We start from the raw sequence: 25,143 nt of genomic DNA on the forward strand, positions 1-25,143 counted from the left end.
CATCTTTGAGGATTTACAACTCACAACAAGAAATGATATGTGTGCTTGTCAGTGAGTGGATCTGCTCCAAAGAAAGGTTACAGCCTGTTGATGGACCCCTTCCTTGGAGCAGAACTGCTGGCTGGAAAATGTTCCAGCTTGCTGGCTCAAGGGGCAGGCTGGAGCCTTCCCTCCGAGTAAAACTGGTAATGACTCAAGTACTGTGCAGAGTCGTTAATAAATCCTTTAGTTGTGAGAAGATGTCAGCCTACCATTTGAAACAAGTTGGAGCCTTTTCCAGCAGCAGTTCTGATGCAGCCCTTCATTGGGAGATGATCTGCTGCCTAGGAAGTGCCTCCAGGCTGCTTCCTCAGCCAATGGATCTGCTCCTGAAGAAACTGGAAATGTTTCTCTCATGGTTCTTCAAATATCACGTGGAACATCACACAGAAGTAAGTCCCATCTTTAATGAGGGACTTAGGGTCAAACTACTCATTGACCTGGTTCGCACAATATGACAATCCCACGGTGGGTTGTCAGCCTAGTTTGTTTCAGGGTGGCTTGTTGTGATGTCCGAACCTGGCACGGTTTCTTCAGTGTGCTTTGATAAGTGCACACAAACCACCCTGAGAACCCATGGCTTGTTGTTGGGTCATTCAGGGTGGTTTGTTTTCAGAGTGGCTTGTCGTGACATGCAAACTTGGCATGCTGGCTGGTGCATGGCTTGTCAGAAAGGGCTACAGAGCCACCTGGCAAGAGCAGCAAAAAGCCCAGTTGCTCTTTGCCATCTCGCTAACAATATCCCTCCATATTACATCTTGAAGTGACACTAGTCAATTTAATCCACCACTTTGTCACCTCCCTAGGCATCAACACTTTTTTTCACCTTTAGGAAGATTTGTGCAAATTTTATGTTATTATTTCCCACCTTCGGGAGAATTACACAAATTTAATGTGTGTGTGTTTTTTAACCTTCGGGGAGGTGTGTACATATTTAGCTTTTTTTTTTTTCCACTTTTGGAGAGATTTGTGCAAATTTAACTTTTTTAAAACTTTCAGGGAGATTTGCACAAATTGACTAAAGCACAATAATTACTGAGGCTGTGCCGCAAAGACCCATGGGATATGTGCAAGGAGCAGGTGGGAGGAGTAAAGGGGAAACAAGCCCAGCAAGCCGCAGAGCACCTGATCGTCTGTGGTTCACTTGCTAACGTGAGTTAGCAAGCGTACAAGCAACCCACCGTAGCTTATTTATGTGGGAGACCTATGGTTAATTTCTTGACTTGTTTTATAAAAAAATGCGGTTATGGTGGAAGTCATTTTGTTCAGAGAAGCAGAGGGGAGAGGTATTTAACCCTCCCCTCCCATGTGCTATTTTCCTGATTTAAAACATGCATACTCACACCTCAAGCTATTGTGTGCCCCACAAGGGAAAATTACAAGTATCTGAAAAATAGGGGAAAATGAGAAAATAGCGCAGTGGAAAAGGTTAAACACACTCATACCCCAGCTGCTGTTGCTCCAAACTGACTGGCTGTCCCCTGTGGCTGCATTTCAGTTTATTAAACCACCTACACTCCTCTCCTTCCCATTGTCAAACTACACAGGTAACTTCCTGACCAACAGAAACTGAAGAGAAATCGGGAAAGAGATCGGGAAAAAACAGGAGGATATTTTCCCTGAATGTGGATGATAATCTGAGTGATGCTTGCAGCTCCAATATTTGAATTTAAAACTTTCATTCAGATCCTAGTGGTCTGAGTGGAGGATTAATTCACACCATCCACTCTAAATATATGCATATGTCCTGAGTAGGGATGGACCTTTGTCCGTGCTCGCCGAACCACTGCCGCTGCCTGCCCCCTGTTCTGTGCAAGCTCCTGGATGGCCCAGCAAGTGTCCGGGGAGCTCCGCACACCCACCCAATCCCCAGCGAACTGCTGTTTTGCGTAAAAATGGCAGCTTGTTATTCTGCATAGGTCTTTTATGCAAATGGAAGCCAATAAAGCCACCATTTACGCATGATTAGAGGCATGAATGGTAAAAGACCTTTTAAGCAGAATAATGAGCCACCATTTTTTTATGCCAAATGGTGGCTCATTAGGGGACTGGGCGGCCACATGGAGCTCGTCAGGCGCTCGTTGGCCCTTCCAGGGTCTTGCATGGCAAGCGGGGGTGGGTGGGTGGGTGGCAGGGTCCGTGAACCCCAGTCTGGCAGGCCAAGCAGGAGGGAGGCGTCTGCAACATCCCTAGTGCTGAGTGGTACTATTTTGGATATTGGGTTTTTTGGATCCACGCTGAAGCAGACATTTGAAGTCTTGTAGATCTGTCACTGAAGACTATCCAGTTGAAACATGTTTGGAAAATAACAATGTTAAATTCAACAGGCTGCCCTTGTAATCTGAGACTGAAGTTTGTAACAGGGTTGTCACATGTTTTGTCTGTCCTTTTAACCCTAGAACATTACTGAGAACTTCATCCAATAATTGACTTTTACCTGCACCTTTTATCATGCAATTTTAGCCATGTTTTATAAATTATTTGTATAATGTTTTATACATTTTATTGCTATAATACGGTTACTTGTGTGTAAAATGTGCAGTTCTTTCCTGATCTCTTATTTCTCTTCACTTAAATCCCATTCATTTCAATGGGTTTATTCTAAGTAGGTCTAACACTGGATACAAATCTCTTTTGATATCATGTACATTTCCCTTACACACAGTCTCAGTTGTGACATCCTTCATGGCTACAACAATAGAAGGTGGGAGTGGGCTTATTTCTCAAAAAATGATTGGGCAGAATGCCGCCTGCACATTTAGCCTTTTATCCCTGCTTCTGTAAGAGCTACAGATTGCCTTTTCTTTTTTAAAATGAAAGCTGGGAATCCAAGCCAACCAACAGGCCCCAAACACACTACATAACATGGCCAGAATCCTGACAAAATCTGGACAACTGGGCCTTATGTCATCCCTAAGAAGGGCCTAGGTCATAAGCCTCTTCAGTCACCAGTTTTACTGACCACTGGTCCAACACTGGCAAGAGTGTTGGACTAGGAGCTGGGAGATCCGGGTTCTAGTCCCCACTCGGCCATGGAAGCTCACTGGGTGACTTTGGGCCAGTCACACACTCTCAGCCCAACCCACCTCACAGGGTTGTTGTTGTGAGGATAAAATGGAGAGGAGGAGGATAATGTAAGCCGCCTTGGGTTCCTTGCAAGAGGAAAAAAGGTGGGGTATAAATGTAATAAATAAAATGTAATAAATAAAAGTCTTGTTAACTAGTTTGATTCACAAACACTAAATTCCTTCTAAAACAACAGTTGAACCAACTGGCTCTAAAAGTACTGGTTTAATAAACTTCAAGCACCAGTTTGATACATTTTGATGTCCTAGAATCTGTTCAATATTCTAGATATTAAGCAGTGCCAATTATAATAATTTGAAAAGGGTTACTTTTGTAAAAAAACAACAACACACACACACACACACACAACACTTTATGGAACAAAACCTTTATTCACGTTTAGTTGGCTCTTTAAACTGATCTTACTGCCTTTTTATGGCACAATAGATTTTTATGCATCAAACATCAGGGTTTATTTAGAAGACAGCTATTATGGTGAGAAAAGTCACAGGGACCAAAAATATTGGTTAAACACAAGACCATTTTGTGGATAATGGTGCTTTTTATTTTCCCTGTCCAGTTCCTTTGGTCAGCATGCCAGTCACATCCACAGGCACTACCATGTGCAGTCTTGTAAGTCCTCTTAATAGCAGCCCTTCAGAGGCTGTCTGCTTCCCCATCCCACCCCCTTCAGACTCTCCTTTGCAATTTCTTTCAACCACGCAGCAACGCATTTCCAGCTTGCTTCTTTTGCTCCTTTAACCTGTTGCTATTTTTTGCTCCAGGTTCAGTCACTTTCCAAATATTACACCTAGCTATGTGTCGATGGTCGTCACTGCTGTTGCAGGCTATGCCAAGACAAAACTGAAGGGCTTAAGGAAATTGCAAGCAAAGCAAGCAACATTTTCATTTAAAGTCTACAGATGAACTGAGGGAAGCTCTCTGATTGCAAAGGCACATTGAGCTTGAAAAATACACAGCGCCATCCCCCCACCAGTGATTCCCCCCATTCTATCCAGGAAGGCGGGGGTTGAGTCATCATACACATGCACAAACAGCAGGCACCATCCCTCGTTACAGGCCAGAGGAGGGGGCCATAGCTCAATGGAAGAGCACGTGCTTTGCATACAGAAGTTCCTCAGTTCAATCCCTGGCATCTCCAGTTAAAAATGCTGTCAGGTGGCAGGGCTGGGAAAGTCCCCTCTCTCCTCATGGCCTTGGAGAGCCACTGCCACTCAGGACACATAATAGTGAGCTAGGTAGGCCAAAGACAGGGGGAGTGCGACCCTGTTGATTCTCCTGGACCTCTCAGCGGCTTTCGATACCATCGACCATGGTATCCTTCTGGATAGGTTGTCTGGGTTGGGAGTTGGAGGCACTGCACTACAGTGGTTCCGCTCCTACTTGGATGGCCGATTCCAGAAGGTGGTGCTGGGGGATTATTGCTCTGTGCCATGGCAATTGTGCCATGGGGTTCCACAGGGCTCTATTTTATCCCCCATGCTGTTTAACATCTACATGAAACCGCTGGGGGAGGTTATCCGGAGGTGTGGGCTGAGGTGCCATCAATATGCGGATGACACCCAGCTCTACCTCTCTTTCTCATCAAAACCAGGTGAGGCAGTGGCTGTTCTGAACCAGTGCCTGGGCACGGTAATGGACTGGATGAGGGCCAATAAACTGAAACTCAATCCAGACAAGACGGAGGTACTGTTAGTGGGTGGTTCGTCTGCCCGGCTAGGTGATATTCAACCTGTTCTGAAGGGGGTTGCACTCCCCCTAAAGGATCAGGTTCGTAGTTTGGGGGTGCTCTTGGATCCAGAACTGTCACTTGAGGCACAGGTGAACTCAGTGGCATGGAGCACTTTTTATCAGCTTAGGCTGGTATACCAACTACACCCTTATCTGGACAGAGAGAGCCTAGCTACAGTTATCCATGCTCTGATAACTTCTCGTCTGGATTACTGCAATGCGTTATACGTGGGGCTGCCTTTGAAAACGGTCCGGAAACTTCAGCTGGTCCAAAATAGGGCAGCAAGATTGTTAACAGGGACTGGCCTGTGAGCTCATATTACGCCAGTACTTTCCCAGCTGCATTGGCTGCCAGTCCATTTCCGGGCCCGATTCAAAGTGCTGGTGTTAACATTTAAAGCCCTTAACGGCTTGGGGCCAGGTTACCTGAAGGATCGCCTCCTCCCATATGTGCCTGCCCGGACCTTAAGATCATCATCAGCGGCCCTTCTCCGTGAGCCCCTGCCAAAGGAAGTGAGGCGGGTGGCTACTAGGAGGAGGGCTTTTTCTGCTGTGGCACCCCGGCTCTGGAATGAGCTCCCTGGTGAGGTTCGCCTGGCACCTACATTGTACTCCTTTCGGCACCAGGTGAAGACCTTTTTATTTTCCCAGGCATTTTAGCATTTTAGCTTTCTAAATTTTTATCTTTGCTGCTTTAAATCTGTATTTTAAACTCCTGTACTGCTGCTAGGTTTTATTGTGGTTGTATTGTTATATTGTGGTTTTAATGTCTATATATTTTAAATTGTTTTATTGTGTGTTGTTTGGTTTTAATTTTTGTGAACCGCCCAGAGAGCTTCGGCTATTGGGCGGTATAGAAATGAAATAAATAAATAAATAAATAAATATCTGACTCAGCACAAAGTAGCTCAGGCGTCTCAATCGTTTGGTTTCAGTGGGTATATTCAGAATTCTGAGTGTGTGTTATAGAGGCTCTCACAAAATGGCTGAGATAGGGTGACTTGCCCATTCATAAAATGGCTGCCATGGGTGGCATGGCTGGGCATAAAACACTCATTTCCCAGAAGGCAAACTGGTGAGACTAAAAGGAAAATAACTTGCCAAGAAGCAGAGGTTGGGTCTGAGCTCCAAAACACAAATTAATCTTTTGAATCCAAATAAAGATAGCACTGGAGGGCAGCACTTCATTTTGCAGCATGCCAGCCTCCCAGTTAAAACAAAACTATAAATCTTAAGAAATAAAATTCAGGAGAGGCAGGGAGCCTGGTGGGCACCAATAAAGGTGTCTGTGGGCACATTCATGCTCACAGGCACCATGTTGGAGACTGCAGAAGTAGCTTCATGTGTTCACACATGCCACATGTAATGATTATGCCTCAGAAGCACCTATTTTTTTTGGCTTACACACTGATTTTGCACACTGAGTGACTGTTGTTATCAATGCCCAAAGTGAGATGAACAAGGGAGTAGGATGGTTCTGAAATTAGTGGGTTTCAGTGAGGGGAAAAAAAGGAAGTGGCATGGTCAGGCCAGACTCAAATTATGTACACTTGAAAAGAAGTGAGATAACATCTCACTACTCTCTGAACATTGTTAGTTATTAAAGATTGAAATGGTCCTATGTACTAGGAATGCATGCCAAAGGCAAATCCCACCTCTTAACAAAACAGTAGTGACCACTGATTACATAGCTATAGTTATGAGCACAAAAAAATAAACATAAAAATTTTGCTAAGTATTAGTGCACTAATTTATTGTTCCCAAGTATATTGTTACTCGTAATATTTGCCTTATAAATTAAGATAGAAATATTATTGCTATGCTGCTTGTTTGCCATTTAATCTTGAATATTAAATTCAGAAGTATGATGGGTGAGCATGAGGAAAAGGGCCTTTTCTGTGGTGGTAGCCAGACAGCAGAATGCCCTTCAGAAGGAAGTCCACTGGGCCTCGTTGCTGCTCGCATTTTGACAAGCAGTGAAGACATACCTTTTCCAATGGGTTTTTTCTGGTATCACTTTTGAAATGGTTTCCCTGATGGCTGCTGTTTTTATTCCAATCTAGATTTTTACTGCAGTTTCAGTTTGTTATGGATTTTTATAATGAATCTTTTATTGTTATACATTATAACATTATACAATTACATTGTTGGCTGCTTTGGATACTTTGTGTAGTAAGGTGGGGTTTTAAAAAGTCTCAAAAATAAGACCTGGCCAAAGTTAAGTGCTTTTAAACCCCACTGGTTTCAACGGGAATGCTAAGCATATGCTGAAATCAGGGTTCCCCAACATGGTGCCTGCAGGGTCCTCCAATAATGCCCATGGAGCTCTCCACTCCCTGCCCCTTCAAAAAATTATTTTTAATTAAAAAAACTGGAAAAAACATTAGGATGCTAGGTTCTCCTTCCTGTTCCTGAACCTGCTGTGGAACAGCAGATCAGCGGGCACAAAGAGAAGGAAAAGAGTGGCTTCCTGGCCCCACCAGTCTTCTTCCATCTAAGCAGACCTTTCCCCTTTGCTCTCCATCTCTCCATTCCCAGCCTTGCTCTTTCTCTTCCACCTATCCTTTTATCTTGATGTTTGTCTCCAGTCCCAGACTCTAGCCTTGCTATTGCTCTCCAACCCCACCTCTTGACCTCACAGTTTCTCCTACCCTCTAGCCTTGCTGCTTCTCTCCCCTCTACCCCTTCCCCTTGCTATTTCTCCCTCCCTCCCCGCCTCTAGCCTCACTATTTCCCCCCCACACCAACACCTCTTTTGACTAGCCAGGCCTTCACAGCAGCCATTATGTGAGTACCACATCGTCCATGGGAGCCATTTTGTGGTGGTGCCAGCAGCAGTTTCCCAATTGGACCCACAGGTCCAAAAAGGGTGGGGACCCTTGGCTGAAATAATTCCCATTGAAATCAAGGGCATGAAAAAGTGCATAAATTCCACTGGGTAATCCTTGCTTTCCAATCCCCCTTTATTATATTCCCCATCCCCATCACTCACACTCCATGCCATCAAACAATTTTTTACTAGACACTGCAGTAGTGAAGGCTGTGGGGATGTACAGATATTGTAAAATCCATTCTATCTGCATTTCATGGCTTGTCTGGTGCCTTTCGTTCCATTGTCCACTCATTGGCAGAATTTGATTTTTTTCCAATTTCCAGAATTTGCACAGATTTGCATTTGCAGAAATTGTGAAAATGTGCAAATCCTCCCCATGAGCATTTTCATCCTTTAGCCTATGGAGGAAATGCACATTTTTGGCCGGTGTTTTTTTATTTTATGTATTTTTCTATGACATAATTTGTGTAAAGTTTAAAAAAGTTTAAAATACAGAAAGTTTTTTTTAAGGGTCTGCAAGTCCACAGAATCTGTGTGACTTGGAAAAAGCCAATCTGCTGCAGAATCTGTGGGTTGGATTCACAGAAATCCAAACTCACTGGATTTCATTGCGGATTTCTCTGACATCCCTAGTAGGCTGTACTACACTCAAGGAACCCTTCCCATGCCAATTTGTTGGCTGAGGAACTCCTGTGTGTCTGCTACAGAACCTCTGAATGTTTTGAAGCCCCTGAATGAAAGTGTGCTGTAGACAACCTCTGTAGCATGAATGCCAATATTGGCAGGTGAAAGTAGTCCATTTGTGAGAGCTCAGCCAGCTGCTCCTCCCCAAGTCCAAATATATAGCCCTGACCTGGGGAGTTGTTTAGCTGCTCACTCTATCTGTTTTGGGAGCCAAGACCCACCCAAATCTTCAGCACCATGACATCACCAGGCAGCATGGATGGGATGTTTCCCCAGCAAGCCTTCCTTATTCTGTCTGGTAGCATCATCGCATTCCACACGCGGGCAGGCGGAGAGCTAAAAATGGACGGGCTCGACAGCTAAAGAACACCTTGGGCCAAAGGCACCTGTTTGGAGTGGGGGAAGGGATGCTAGCTGATGCTGCTTGTGAGTCAGCTTTGGATAAGGCTTTTGCTTGCTTGCTTTTAGGTTTTATGGTACAGGTAATTAAACTGATGGCCAAGGCCAGCCAGCACTATCTTTGCAAAATGCTTCACAAGCCAATGCTCTTCCTACCGAATCAAAAGCACTGTCCTGCTCCAGCCCTGGCCCACCCAGCTGATGTAATTTAAAATGCAACATGAAGCAGCCATGGGAATAAAACAACATTACACACACCCCATCCCATCTAACAAATGTTCCTTGGTTCCCTCTTAAAGCCATTTTTCAAAGGTTCAGGAGTCCTTTGAGCCCCACCCACCCAGCTAAAAAGCAAATCTCTTCCTTCTTCGCATTTATATACTATTTTTGAGGATTCAAAGCACTTTACATACATGATCACAGGGATCCTTAGAACCACTTCCAGCTCCAGGTTCCAGTTCCAGGTTTTTGAGGGCCCTTGAGCAAGACACCCCACTTATGGAATAAACTCCCCAAAGAGGCTCACCCGGCACCTACATTGTTATCTTTTCAGTACCAGGCAAAGGCCATTCTTTTCTCCCAGGCATTTCCAAGTCCTAGTTCTAGGTTATTATAGCTGTTTTATCGATCCCTGTATTGTTTATTGTTTTTGCATGATATTGTATTTTATTCTTTTAAGTATTTGTATTGTATTTTATATTTTAACTGTGTTTTAAAATGGCATTTTAGTTTTTTCACTGGTTGTAATCTGCAGAATATTAGTTATTGGGCAGCTTAGAAATGTACTAAATAAAGTAAATAAATTAATAAATAAACAAACCCACCCTTGATGAATCTACCTTCTCACTACCATTGTTAACAGTTGCTATTAGTTCCCATCCTCTTCCTCACCATTGCTACTACTTGTTTGCTTGATAGGCAGAGAGCCAGGGAGCAAGTAAGCAGTGGGATCTGCTGCTCCTCCTTCTGACTGCCACTGTTGTCTGGGCCAGAGCGCGAGGCAGGTGAACAAGCAGGTTGCAGTGGTGAAGATGAGGCGCGAGTCCAAGGGACTCTTGTCAGTGGGCTCCTTGTGGGGTGTTGGTCCTTGGCAGGTGGCCAACCATGTCTGCCCCTAATGCTGGCCATGCTTACAAGAACCTTATAATATAAGCCACTATAATAATCTCCAGATTTCAGCTAGCGAGGGGGAGGGAGTCTGAGGCTGAGAGAACAGTGGCTTTCTAAGTTCATGGCAAAGGCAAGATTTGAACCAGGAACTCCCTATTTCACACTGTTATTATACAATCCTATGCACATTTACTCAGAAGTAAATCCCACTATGTTCCATGAGACATACTTCCAAGTAAGAAGGCACAGGACTGTAGCCTTTGCCGCTATACTGAACTAGCATTTAAAATCTTTTGATCTCATTTAGGGATGTACAGATTTTGTTATATCTGTTCCGTTTGTGTTTCATAGATTGTCAGGTGTCCTTTTTTAAAACCAAAATTTCATTCTAGCTGTGCTAATTTGCATTACCACAAGTGGGCATTAGCGCCAATGCCAACTTGCACTAATGTGCAAATGCGATAGTGCTAATGCTAATTAGTACAAATCCCTCTCAAAAGTGAAAAACTGGTCTGCAAGTCTGCAAAATCCACATGGCTCAGAAAAAGCCGGTCTGCTGCAGAATCTACAGGTCGGATTCATAGAAATCCTAATTGATTTGAATCAGTGGCAGATTTGTCCGACAACTCTAGTCTTATTACTCGAGCCCTGTTCAGAGGTCCCTGCTCCCTCTGTTGCATCCTTGTTGCCTCTCCCTGCAGCCGTCCACACATTGGAGGCTGAACTTCCTACAGCTCCCTGAATGATTTAGAAACTTCGAGGAAACGAGGGCTCTAAATTGCAGGTGGTGCCTAGGTAAGTAGAGAAGTCTCCCTGCTGCAGAAGTTCAGGTTCCAGCGCATGGAGGGCTGCAGGGACAGGTGACAGTGGGTCATCCTTGCTCTCCTCCTCATGTAATTCTAACTGCGGGGGTGAGAGTAAATAACTGAACAGGGCTTCAGATAAACCCAATCACCCCTCCTGAAACACAGCCACAGATGTTGTTTGTCCATAAAGCACCTAAACAGTCACTATGTAATCTAGTGGCTAAACGTCAATTACAAATGAGACATGCTGCACATATGCCCATATATAATATATATGCCAAAAACAGCCTGGCTTGTACATGGAAGCAAACATGGAGAAAATGCAAACATTGCTAACTACAAATGAAACAGATATGCACATTTTCATGAAACTTGCATACAGAGGCCAAAAATGAAACTGCTCTAAAACTGTGAGCTGTGAAGTCCCCCAGTTCAAATCTAACTTACAGCGAAAACGCTGGTAGGTTCTATGGTTTTGGATAATTACTACCCAGTGTCTAGTTTCCCATTCTTGGGTAAAGTGGTAGAGAGGGTGGTGGCCTCTCCACTCTAGGCAGTGTTGGATGATACTGATAATTTAGATCCATTCCCATTCAGTTTCAGACATGGATTTGGGACATAAGATGCTTTGGTCACTTTGGTGGATGCCTTATGTCAGGGAATGGATGGGGGAATGCAATTCTATTAGTTCCCCTGGACCTTTCAGCAGCTTTTGGTAGTGTCAACCACGGTATTCATCTGGATTATTTGTCCAGGTTGGGCCTAGAAGTAACTGTTCTGGTGATTCTGGTCCTTCCTGGAGGAGCAGCGTCAGAAGGCAGTGCTGGGAGTTTTTTGTTCCGCCCTGTGGCCATTGGCCTATCGGGTGCCATCTTACTGCCTATGCTTTTTAACATCTACATAAAACCTCTGGGGGAAGTCATCTGGAGGATTGGGCTGCAGTGTCACCCGTATGTGGATGACAGTCAGCATCACCTCGCGTTTCAATCTCCTTATCCCAGGGAGGCTGTGGAACTCTTGAGGTATATGAGGGGGAACAAGCTGAGGCTTAATCCAGAGAAGATGGAGGTAGTGCCCATAGGAAAACCAGCTATTCTGGATCATAGAATCATAGAATAGTAGGGTTGGAAGGGGCCTACAAGGCCATCGAGTCCAACCCCCTGCTCAATGCAGGAATCCAAGTCAGATGGAGGAGGAGGTTTACAATTGGATGGAGGTTTACAATTGTTCTTAGATGGGTTTCAATTCCCCCTGAAAGACCAAGTATGCCATTTGGAAGATCTCCTGAGCTCTAGGTTAAATGGGGAAGCTCAGAGTGGCTGCAGCCAGGAACACTTTTTACCAGCTTAGGCTGACAAGCCACTGCAGCCCTATCTGGAAAGGATGGCAAGGAAGGAAGCCAAGGGGGCATAGAATTGGTAGGTCTAAGTCTGGACCCTGAAACAGGAATTCTGCCAGTTATGGCTTCTGTTGCCACTGCAGCATTGTGAGCTGGTAGCCTTAAAGGAAGACAACAAGGGCACTGTTGACCCTAAGGGAAGATGAAGCTGCAAAGAGTGAATTTTACATATTGATTTGAACTATCCAGCCAACTCTTTGATAGTAGACACCTCTAATTGATAGGCTCCTGCTGACAATGAACTGGTTATCCTTATCACTATACGTGGCTAAATGTTGGATGCACAAAATGGCTGGTAGTTTAAAAGAAAACTGATTTAGGATATGAAGACTCTTTTGCTTACAGAAAGATGTAGCTTTCCAAATGGTCTGGAGACTCACTTGAGAAAACGAGCCCACTGTTTAGCAGTCTCACTTGGGACAATGGCGGCCACATTTCAAACCTTTGGATCCAAACATTCCAGCCTTTCCCTCACCACAATGTCAATGCCGGTCCCAGATATATGCTTTGAGCCAGATTTTTGATTCTGCAGAAGACCCCCACAACTACTACTATATTCACCCTATCTCCACCTCTCTCATTCTCCCATTGCAATCTTCTTCTATCTGCCCTTGCCCATCACAGAAACATGCCCTATTGGGTGAAACTCTACTGTAGGTAGTTACACAAACACTCAGAATCAGTGCTGGAACTGGAAGAAGCACCCTGACCAGCAAGAAGAGAACAACTCATACGTGATAGGACTAGAGATGTAAAATTTCCAGAAATTTTGAAGCCATGAGGGGAAAATGGTGTTTTTCCAGACAAAAACCAAAGTTTGGGTGGGGGGGTTAAAAATATACAATACTTACTTTTGTACTGCCCTTTACAGAACTAAAGTTGCTTTAGAGAAAATAAAATGTATTATGTATAACTTGAGTCTGCTCATAAAGTTATCAAGCTTGGTATATTAAAGGTGTAATCCTATGCCTGTTTAGATAGGAAAAAAGTACTAAAACTCTCAGAATTCCTCAGCCAGTCATGTCTAAATATGCATAGGTTTGCGCCCTAAGTTCTTTTTAGTTTTTGTTATAAATGGAGCTACAAGTTGCAGAACTCTAAGGAATCTAGCATCTCTTAGCTTTTACAAAAAGTAAAAGTTGAAAACAGAAGAAACCATCAACACTACAGTAAAACAAAGACAGCCATTATTAAAGTCATTATTATTCTCTCTGGAGGCAGAAATGCATTTGAAAGTTGTAGTGTACGGCTTGTCCTCAGTGTATAGAAATTGCAATGATCCAAGACTGTATAGCAGTCTTTCCTACATGGTATCCTCCAGATGTTTTGGACGTCAACTCCCATCAGCCCCAGTCAGCATGGCCAATGGTCAGGAATCTCAGGAGTTGTAGTCCAAAACAGCTGCAAGGCACCAGGTTGGGGGAAGGCTGATGTAGTCTTACGTAAAAGTTTTCCTATTTCATAGTTTTTAGAAATCATTTTGGTAGAGTAAAATCTGGGCAGCAATATATAAACACCTTGTCCTAAGCATATTATTCACCTTTCTAAAAGAAAATATTTCATAATCCAAAATTTTTCAATTTTTCCCAATGGGGAGGGAGTGGGTTTTTGTGACTAGCTGTTGCTAGATTGTACCCTAAAGGTAGAAGCCATCAGTGGAACTGGTGCACAATAGTGGCTACAAGAGAAGTTAATGAAAGCAAATCAGGTCCTTATCTCACCTCTGCCATGAATCCATTCATTAATTCATTCCCTGTTTACCCCATCCTTGGCAAATATGCTTCTCCCCATCCATTTAATCCTCACAACCCTGTGGCTGAGTGGGGATACGAACCTCAAGTCTCCATGGTCATAGTAGCCCAATACTCTGAGGCAGGCAATGTTTGGGGGCCCTCAGGCACATCTGACATTTTGAAAAAGTGTCCCGGGCATCGCCACAAATTGCCATGAGAGGTAAAAGGTTGGGAGCGCCCATTCTCTTGTTCTTCACTTTTCATGCCACCCTCTTTCTGGATTTTCACTTTTCAGAGGCCTGGTTCGCATGACACAATGTTAACAAGCTATGGTGGCTTGTTAACCACTCTGTCACATACCAGCCACATGCCGGCTTGTTTCCCTAAGTACCCTTGCCAGGCATGGGTTGTCATGACATCCAAACCTGGCGAGGGTGGCTTTTTGGGGTGGTTGACAAACTGCCCCAAACTCATGGCCTGTTGTAGGGTGGTTTATAAACCACCCCAACAAGCCACTCTTGCCAAGGTTCAGAAGACCCAAGAAGCCACTGGGGTGCTAACTGGCAATTTGTTGCCTGCAGGCACTGCAACCCACCATGGCTTAAATAATCCATGGTGGGCTGTGGTGATCTTGTGAACCAGGTCCGAGTCTAACCACTACACCACAGAGGGTCACAAACTAGCCTTAGGCAATGCACTATCCCTCCGCCTCAGTTCCTCAACTGCAATAGTGGAATAGTAATACTTATGGGGTTGTGGAAAGGATTACCAGAAATTCATGCATTAGAAGTGCTTTGAATGCTTGAAAGAAGACTGCATAAATGCTCATTACTACTATTAAGACTTCTCGTCACTTAAATAGAGTGCGCAAGGGAGCAGAGCAGATTGGCGTGTACTACCAGTGGAATGGAACACCGAAAGAGTTAAATTCATTTATTTAAATTATTTATATCCTGCCTTTCCACATAAGTGTCCAAGGCAGTAGACAAAAATGGCAACATCAGTAATGAAAAATCAGTAAATCAAAACAAAATGTAAACAGAGAAGCATCAGAGTCCAGTGGCAGCAACTTCACAGGAAGCCAGCATCAATTGATAAAACATAAATCAAGGAAAAGCCCAAGCAAATATAAAAGTCTTTCACAGCAGCTAAAAGAACACAATTTACGTACCAGGCAGACCTCCCTAGGACAGAGTGCTCCCGACTCAGGGCACCTCCACAGAGAAGGCCCTGTCCCTTGTAGCTATCCATCTGAAATAGGAGGCAGACCAGGGTCTCTGACAATGATGCGAGTGGGCAGGTTCATAAGGGAGAAGGTGGTCCTTCAGATTCCCTGACCCCAAACCATTTAGGCTATAATACTGTGCACACTGACTTAAAATTCAATCTCATTAAAATAATTGGGACTCACCTCCAATTCCAAATAAACATGTTAAGATTTATCTGTGAGGGGGACAAAACAAGGAGGGTGAGGACTAAACAGAGAACAGAACTAGACAGAAATGTTTCCTAGGAGGAAGCAAAAAGTGGAGAAAGGGAAGGAAGCAGAGACGGCACCCTTGAGAGACTGTAAAATGTTGCCCCAAGGAGCCTGTTTCTAGAAGATAACTTTCACAGATGCGTGCAGGGATTATTCACACTGCAGAAGAAAAAGTAACCCTACTGTTCTTTGTATGAGATTTATTCTAAAATAACACTGTTGCTTTCATGTCAACTTGATCACAAGAGGGTTGGATAGGCAGGACCTCAAGCTTCATAAGCATCGCAAGGTATAGGACTTAAACGCGAAATATAAAGAAATATCCAAGCTGGGATCAACAGGTGTGCAGTTCTGTGTTCTTCTGGAAATGGCAGGCCCTGTGCTTTTGAATTGCTGATAACAGAGTTACACCAATGAACATTTCTGTCATCCAGATGATTAAGATCAACTTCCCAAGGCAGGAATATTAACAGATTAAGCAACTTCCAGGGATAGCTGTATTAGTCTGTTCCAGCAAAAAAAAAAAAAAAGGGGGGGGGAACCCACAAAAGATCTTGTGGCACTATAAAGAATAACTAATGTATTATGGTATAAGCTTTGATGGACTAATCAAATGCACTGACTGGTAAATCAATGTTTAGGATGGTCACAACAGGTGTTGTGATAGTGCAGGAGTGCAGAACCTATTTCAGCCCAAAGGCCAATTCTATATCGCAGACACTTTCAGGAGGCGGGTTTGAAGGGAAAAGGAGCAGGGCCAGAATTCCAAAAAAATACCAAAAGGACCAGCCTATTTTTGCTTAAGCTCTCACTGCCAGTAACTGAGCCTGAGGAGAGGCATTTCAACTTTTAGAAAGGGGAGAAAACTGCACAAAAGCCAGGAAAGCACCAAAGATTGGTACTTGAGGGAGAGGGGTGGGGCCAGGGGAGGGGGCATAGCTATTTGGGAAAGCCTGGAGGGTGAGATTTGGCCCCTGGGCCTGAGGCTCTGCACCCCTGTGATAGTGGAACACAGCCTTCACCAGCCTGGTGCCCTCCAGATGTTTTGGATTACAACACCTATCAGCCCCAGCCAGCATGGGCAATGGTCAGAGATGGTGGGAGTTATTGTCCAAAATATCTGGAGGGGTCCAGGTTGGGAAGGCTGGGGTAACGTATTGTTCTGTGCATTGCAAACTGGATCAAAACATCAGCCCGCTAAAGAACTACTGTAGCTCTGCAAGTAAGTACACGTTACTAGATCACAAACACACACACAAACACACACACACAGTTACTAGCCTGTCTGCTTCCATTGGTCACTGGTGGGTTAAAATTTAAAAAGAATAAACTTTTGTAAAGCTTCCTTACCCGGTCAGGTGGGAACCATTCTTATTTACTTTAGGCAGCTCAAGCAGCTATTTTCAAACCTCAGCATTGGTTGGCACTGGTATGCCAGTGAAAGCCATCACCACACAGCAATGTCAACCACTGATCATATGTGCCTGGCCATATTTAACAGGCACAGGTCACATGGCAGGGGTATCATGGAGTGAAATCATTACAGCCTCACTAAAGGCACTCTGGCTACATTGGCAGAGGTGCATTTTCAGCAGGGTGGGGGAGATCTGAGTGTGTTACAGCAAGGTGGAAAGGTCAGCTCACCAATATATTCTAGAATATGTTGTTTTACAAGCAGTGTATTTTAAGAGAATTCATTTGATTATTTTCTTTTCATCCCTCATAATATTAATGACAGCAGAAGCGGGAAGAAGATAGATCAGGATCTACGGGTAGATGATTTGCAGGAGATCATCAAGGTTTTCTGACTCCCAACTATTTCAAGACAGCAGCAACAAAATTATTTTTTCCCACTTGAATTAGGCTGCTAAAATGAAGAAAACTTGCGGATGGGGGAGAAAACCAGGGGTGGATTTTTGTGTGAAAGTACTGTGAGCTCAGCTCTGATAAGACAAAACAAATTCTTGGTCTTAGCCATGTGTTCAGAGACTCCCTGTTCCTTAATTTGACTCACAGTATGTCTGCCCTGAACCACTATTTTGCACCTGACTCCAGTGGATGGCCCTCAAGGTTCTAGTAAAACATTTTTTAAAAGTAGACCAAAGAATCCCAAAGTCTGCCCACCCCTGAACTATAGCAAAATATTTTATTTTATTATTTATATCCTACCTTTCTCCAATGGCTCAAGGCAGCATACATCATTCTCTCCACCATCCCTGCTTGCATTTTATCCTCACAACAATCCTGTGAGGTAGGCAACCTCAATCCTGGCTCTCTCAGTTCTGAGATAGTGACTAGCCCAAGGTCACTCAGTGAGCTTTGCTGACTGAGAGGGGAACTGAACCAAGTCCCAGTTCACCACTGTAACCACTGCACCACACTGGTTCTTCCTATCAATGCAGCCATCCTTTTCATTTTTTTCTAAAGCAAAGGGATTTGTGCCTTTGGCATGTACACCTAGGCCCTGTTCATTGTTATAAACTTTAGAGCAAGTCCATCAGTGTGTAGAACCCAGCAAGGTCATCAGAAATATGGCGCCTCCTAAGGAATAATTCCATGTTGTCTGACAAGGGATGGTGGGGGAATTAACGTTTCCAACCTCCCTGGTCACTGCCACAATGCTATCCAATGGGATTGCAACTGATAGGGGTTAAAGCAGGATGGACTTGCTAAGCATTTAAGGGTGCCATCCTATGCGTCTTTAGACAGAAAGAAGTCCTAAGCTACAGTGGCACAACCTATAACATGCCCCATCATAGTTTCACATATACGTAAAACGACAGGTGTCCAGGTACTTTGTTTTAATCAATTTACATGGCTTTGGTATCTGCTTGGAAAGCAACTGATTTGATGGACAGGGGTTCACATTAACAAGAAAAAATATAAGACAACCCTTTTTCTTTCACTGCCTCTGAACCAAAGTCTGCCAGTTTCAAACCCCATCCCTTAATGATTCTAAAAATTACATCACAAAATAGAAGAACCCGATAGTAGAATAATCTTGGGATAAACACTGGCAGATTTATTAGTGAAAGATTAAATAAGCCCCATTCCACATGTGCCACTTTCAGGTCTTTGGGGCTTCCCTCCTCCTGTTAGCCTACACAGAAACATAAAAATACTTGTATCGAGTGTTTTAATTGGTTGATGACCAGGCAAGTAGATGGGAGGGTTTACAATTGAATTTCAGTCCTGCTGTGATGGTTGTGTTACTGTGAACACAAGTTATCTCCCCGAAGCACTTTTTGGTTTTAGTCCTCCAATGGCCATTTTCCCCCCAACAGAAAGTTGCACACATTTGGGAATGGGTGTGTTTTTGTTTTTTTTTACATATCAACCTCTTTTCCCTGTATGGAAGTGTCCCTTGTATCACTATTTGTAGGAAAGAGGGGAGAAGAAATGATGTGGTGGTGGGAGGAAGCCCTGATGCTGAACAAAACTCTTTTCTGGCTTTGGTGACTGAGAGGTGGAGGAAATGGAAGAAAAAGCACTGCAAATTCAGCAAAAGGGAAAGGGAGCGCAACAGCAGTAGCAGCAGTAGAGCTGTAAAATTTCCAGAAATTTTGAAGCCATGGGGAGGATCGCGTTTTTTCCATCCCCACTCCCAGAAAAAATGGAAAATTTGGGGAACACTGATAAATATGCAATATTTATTTTTGTAGTACTCTTTACAGACCTCAAGTCACTTTGGGCCAAATCCTATACACGTTTAGATTGGAAAAAGTCCTCCAACTCCCAGCATTCTTGGAGCTGAGGCATTTTTTTCTGTCTAAACATGCATAGGATTGTGCCCTTTGATACTTTAGGAACATAAAATGTATTACGTATAACTTGGTTTGCTCATAACATTATCAAAATTAGTATCTTAAATTTAAAAGTATACTTTATTCAGACAATAATTACACATTTACTAATTGAAGTTTTAAATGTTTTAAATGTTTGTTACAAATGAAGCTACAAGTTGCTGAACTCTACAAAAGCTAGCATCTCTTCATTTTTGCCAGTTTATCAGAAGCAGGCAAAAAGAGGAAAACAGAAGAAACCATCAACTTTATAATAAAACAAAGGAAGTTATTATCAAAGTTGTTGTTGTTGTTATTATTATTATTCCCAGAGCAGAAATGCATTTAAGGGCGCAATCCTATTCAGATAGGCAGTTGCCTCCAAACTCGGAGGCGACTGCCTATCCAATGCAGGGCAGGAGAAGCACGGAGGGGATCATTCCCTCCGTGCTTCTCCTGCCCTGCCTTTTTTGCTAGACAGTCGATTGCAGCTGTCTAGCCATGGGAGGGCCGAGCAGGGGATGAGGGTATGACATTGGATGTGTCGTACAGGCATTTCCGCCCTTCCCGCCCCGGAACACCCCTTTTCAGCAGTTCCGTGCTCCTCTTGCAAGCGTGGAGCACGGGGCTGTTCTGTGCTGCCTCTGAGGCAGCGCGGAAGTGGGGGACAGTCGATTCTCCAGGAACTGACCCCGGAGCGCGGGCTCTGAGGTCGGTTCCCAGAAAACCAGATAACCTATGGCCATCTAGCCACTGCCTAGAGGCCACAGGATTGCTCCCTAAGAGTTGTACTGTACACTGCTTGTCCTCAGTGTATAGGAATTGTTGTGATCTAATAATGTACATAGTCTTACACTAAAATCTTCCTATTACATAGATTTTAGAAAACATATTGGGGGAATAAAGGCTGGATATATATAAATAACTTGTCTTAAATCTTTTTTATTACTCTAAAGGGAAATATTTCATAATCCAATTTAAAAAAAAAAACGTGTATGTTTTTTTCCTTGGGGAGGAAAAACACACAGGGAAAATGGCAGTTTTCCTAATATCCCCCAGTTTTTTCTACTTCACATTTCTAAGCAGGAGTCACCCATGCTTCTCTGGTACTGGCTGTGCCTTCCTTAGGATATCCCACGTACAACACTGCAGGACCTCACAGCAATATATAACCGGTAAAGTACTCTAAAACGTCTTATGGGCAGGAGTGCTTGCTTTGCTGGGACAGAGAGACTGATGGGCAAGTAATGCAGAAAGGCAAAATTAACACACCCTGTTACGAGATTGCATCGAAGTCTAATCACAGGCCAAGTCTACTACAGGCCAGTGTCCAGGCTAGTCAAATGGGGGAGTGTCTTCCTCCTGCATCAGTTGAAGAGGACGGAGTGACATTAAAACTACAAAAAGCATAACTTGTGAACAGTGGCAATGCACATGAACCGAAGTGTGTGTGGTGGGGGGAAGGGAGGAGGCTCCCAAGTGATAAATAAATAAAGCATTTTAAAATGAATGTACAACTTTATCCTCAGCCTGAAAAACTGGGTGAGAGTTTGGGATTTCGATATTAATAATAATTTAGTGCCATCAGTATATATAGTGATTCACAGAGATACATAAGAAAAGACAGTCCCTTGTCCCAAGAATTTACAGTGTAAATGCAGACAGGGGATTTGGTGGTGGGGAGTGGGTAAGAGAACAGAGGGAGGAGAGAAAGAAAGTAACAGAACAGTATACTGGGGTTCCAATGGGACATAAGAGCCTCAGGCTTTCTAGAAAAACAAACGAACACCAGTTGTCTTTTTTATGTAATCACAGCATAACGATACTGGTGATATCCTGGATGACCCCTTTAATTCTGTTTATTTCAAAACGGATTGTACTAAAAGGGATGGATTTGAAACTGTAACATGTTCATTCAGCTTCCCTTCCTCACCTCTGACAAAGGTTACGTGTCACTATTTATCTCACCACATTTTAGGATAGAACTCCAGCTTTCTCCAACCTGGTGCCCTCCAGATGTTGTTGGACTGCATGGCTGGCTGGGGGAATCCTGGGAATTGTAGTCCAACAACATCTGGAGGGCACCAGGTTGGAGAAGGCTGAGCTAGGCAATGCAATCAGTGTTACTCTGCTCTGTCCAAGTAATCATTTACCTCAATGTCAACAGGAACTGAGTCCCCCCACACACCACATCCGCACACTCCCAAAAGCGTGTGCAGGAGGGAAGGGCAGCTGCAGAAGTCTCTCACTGCACTCCAGTCCCCCCACTTCTCCCAAACCCACCTAAATAGAAAATTGAGATTCACTGTGTCAGAACTTGGAGCAGTCTCAGAAGCAACAGCCGTGAACATGCAGCGGCAACATACGTTGAAATCACCCGCGATTTGTCTTTCTTTTAGGCGACGTTGTTCTCATTCCCAAAGCGTCTCTCTGGGACAAGATTCTAAAGTGAGCCAGGCAAAGAAGCTCGGCTGGGCTAAATATCCTGCGTATGTGTAGAAGAGAAACGTCTCTCCAGAGCCCCCCGCGCGCCCTTTACTGCGCATAAATCTGCGAACTCAATGACGAAGCTCTCCTCTTTTGAAAACAACCAAGCGATTGAAAAAAAGGGGGGGGGATCAAAAGTCCCTTGAAGACTCAAACTAAAGAATGGGGGGGGGGGGTTGTTGAAAAAACATCATGGCGGTACAAAAGTTTTCAGAGTGAACTTTCTGCAAACTTTTCTCCGTCCCCCCCCCCCCCCGAGATGGTCGGTCGGCTGTTCCCTTCCCCTGGCAGGAACGAGCGAGCCAAGTCTATTATCCCTCCCAGCTGCATTTCACAGGCCCAAACCTCAAGCCAGTTGAAGCCGGAGTATTTGCATATCAGCCGATCTATTTTCTAAGGGGGGACAAATCGATTTGTCAAAAAAAATTTTTTAAAAAAAATCCAGACATTTCTGCTCTCAACTCGGTTGTAAGATCGGATTTGCTCAGAAAAGTGTTCCCGGCTGTGCAACAGCAAACACACCGACCTGGCGGGTGGGGTGGAATTTATTAATTATTATTATTATTATTATTATTGTTGTTGTTGTTGCCAAACTGGGTCCCTTACCTCGTTCCTTTGGAGCTGCAAAAAGCTGTTGAGATAGCTGGAATTGAGGGACGATCCCAGCTCCGTTGTTGTCTTGCTGGGGTAATTCAGCTCCGGGTGCTGAGACGAAGAAGGCTCCGGCCGAAAGGCATCGAAGGCGCTGGCCTGGTGCGTGTCTTGCAAGGACAGATAGACCCAGTTGAGAAGCTGGGCAGGCTGGTAGACGGAGGCAGCGCTGGTGTCGATGGCTGACAACAAGCTCATCCTTGCCCCTCCAAAGCTGCCCGCTCGAAGATGTTTTTCCCCCCTCCCTCCTCCTCGATCGTTCGGTTCCCTTTCCCCCGCGTCTCTTGGGGGGATGCTTTCCTACCCCACGGCTTTCTCGTGGGCCCCTATCGGAGGGAGGGAGGGAGGGGGAGGCCCTCTGGGCTTCCTTGCGCCCTGAGTCTTCCGAGCCTTTCCAACTTTTCTCTGCCCGCCTTTCCTAAGGCGATCTGAGCCTTCTGAGCTCCAACACACCGTCCACCCCCAGCATAGCTGCTCTTCTACTGTTGCTGCTGCTGCTCCTGCAGCAGCAAAGTTAGTCACAAACTTTCTCTGGCTTCCCCCCCGCCCTCTCCTCCGCTCCTCCCTCGCTCGCTCTCCCCCTTTCCTTTCGGGGGCTGATCCGCTATCTAGCTTTATTCTCACTCCTTCATTCTCCCTACTGGTGGGTGGGGCTCATTTAGTTATTCAGCAGCCACGGCCTGTCTTCTTCGGGCTATCTCGTTAAATATGTATGGCCAGGGGGTGGGGGGAAGAAGAGGAGGAAGGGCATTGGTTCCTGAAAGTTCCGAGCGGCGACAAATTTGAATGTTGGTGAAGCTGTGGGCCAATCAGAAGAGAGGCCACGCCTCCTTCCCTCTGACTCTCCCGCACCCCCAAGAGCGCACTAGCGGCTGCTGCAGAACACGTTCGTTATTTCTCCGCTGGAAGGGCAGCTCGGTACGTGTCTCGAGTCATAAGGAACATAAGAAGGGCTGTGCAAGCCAAGACCTCAGTTCGATTCTTGCTACCAGCATCCTGTTTCCAACAGCAGCCAATCAGATGCCTTCGGGAAGCTCACAAGATGTGCAGGAATCTTGGTAGCCTCTTTTCTCAAAGGCATACCTGCCATCTCTGCCTCCACCAGAGCTATACCTCCTCTCCTATGCATCCCATCCCGTCATGTTGACGCAACGACCCTCTTGCACATTTGCACCTCGCAGCACGCACCGTGACATATCTTGCGGTAGTTTGGATAATACGGAATAAAAAGCAGGAAATAACGCTGGAAATGTGGTATACAGAATGCGTAATGTGCACTTATCAGTGCACTTCGATACGGATAAAAAGCGCTAGTGTAGATCTAGCCCTCTTTGGGAGCTAGACTGTCATTTCTGCAGCTGATTTACCTCCCTCTCACTTACTTAGTGTCCAGTTTCTTTCCTCTCCTCTATTTCAGCCCAAACATTACCATGAGTTCCTTTCTTACCTTGAAGATTTCCAGAAGTGTGGTATCATGAGCACAGACCATGGTTTCTAGAGCAGCCTTCCCCAACCTGGTGCCCTATAGGTTTTTTAATGTCAACTCCCATCATCATCATCATCATCATCATCATTATATACCTTTCTCAAAAAAGAAGAAAAGACTCCAGGTATCTAACAACTGGGATTAAACATACAAAAAATTAAAACAATTGAGAACAGCTAAAAACAGTCAACAATAAAATATCAGGACCCAATAAAACAACTAGATTAAGAATTCTCATCATATGTCGTCAAATGCCTGGGAAGAGAGGAAAGAACCTGGCACTGAAAAGATGACAGTGTTGGTGCCAGGTAGACCTCACTGGGAGGAGTATTCCACAATTGAGGGCCACCACTGACAGGGCCCTCTCCCTTCCTGTCATCATCTGAATCTCCCTCAGAGGAGGCACTTGGAGGAGGGCCTCAGATGTTCATTGTAGTACACAGGTAGATTCCTAATCCCTGGCCATTGGCCGTGCTGGCTGGGGCTGATCGGACTTAAACTAAAATATCTGGAGGGCACCAAGTTGGGGAAGTCTGGCACAGAGTCACAGTTGTACTCTTACCTGCCTCTCCTGTGCTATGGTGCTGCCCACTCTCTGCCTCAGTAGACTAGAGGTAAACTACACCATGGCACATGGGCTGCATATTATGTACTATAGTACACAGTAAAGTGGTGCTGTCTCATGCTTTGGCCTCATCTTACAGCATACTTGCTGAAAAGACTGGCCACCACTGTTTTATCACTAGCTAGAAACAGAAAAACGAGATGTTTTGTGAAAGCACAGCTCAAATTAGAGTTGAATGGGAAAAGCTTAGCTCTGCTGCATGTTAAAAAATGTAAGCTTTGCAAGAGTTCAGGTGCAAGTATTAGAGCAAACTAAACACATCAAAATAAACATATGCATGTGGCAATACAAAGAGTTCGTCTGTCCTGTTTATCTGTGTCACAAGACCTAAAATGACATCCTTTCTGTCACCCCCTTCATTTTGTTTTATATTGTTGGCTGCTTTCAGCTGGGCACTTGAGCTGAATGATTGATCATAAGTCAAGTTAATTAATAAATAAACTAAATAAATCATGTCATAAGACCAGTGGGCAGAGCCATACTGCTTTGCTCTAACTTGCATTTGAAGTTTAAGTTTCAATACGTGCCATCTGCAATTATTAGCTAGTGTCAAAATCCACCAGCAGTAGAGGGATGGGAATGCTGCAATGCCTGGTGCAGTGCAGCCATGCCACACCCCACTTCTGCTCTATGCCTTAAGGGTGTACGATATCCTTCCCTGGCCTGGTGCCCTCCAGATGTTTTGGACTTCAACTCCCATCAGCCCCAGGCAGCACGGCCAATGGTCAGGAATTCTGGGAGCTGTTGTTCAGAACACCTGGAGGGCACCAGGTTAGGGAAGGCTGGTGCACTGCCCCAGCACAGATGGCGA

At 44.5% G+C, this 25,143-nt stretch overlaps 1 protein-coding gene across 2 annotated transcripts in view; it reads right to left on the reverse strand.

The window, feature by feature from the left end:
- ZCCHC24 (zinc finger CCHC-type containing 24) overlaps positions 1-22,809 on the reverse strand; it is a 197,868-nt gene extending 175,059 nt beyond the window's left edge. The window contains exon 1 of one of the 2 annotated variants that reach the window (XM_084845238.1): positions 22,177-22,809. In XM_084845238.1, coding sequence (XP_084701364.1) covers positions 22,177-22,419 — 243 coding nt within the window. In that variant the 5' untranslated portion in view covers positions 22,420-22,809. The remainder of the gene's footprint in view (positions 1-22,176) is intronic. The other variant, XM_084845239.1, reaches the window with a different exon arrangement.
- Positions 22,810-25,143: the final 2,334 nt, after the last annotated feature.

This window comes from Heloderma suspectum, chromosome 3, assembly GCF_057233095.1.
Source record: "Heloderma suspectum isolate Gila_16-S chromosome 3, 16-S_ref, whole genome shotgun sequence".
In the NCBI taxonomy this organism is placed as follows: Eukaryota; Metazoa; Chordata; class Lepidosauria; order Squamata; family Helodermatidae; genus Heloderma; species Heloderma suspectum.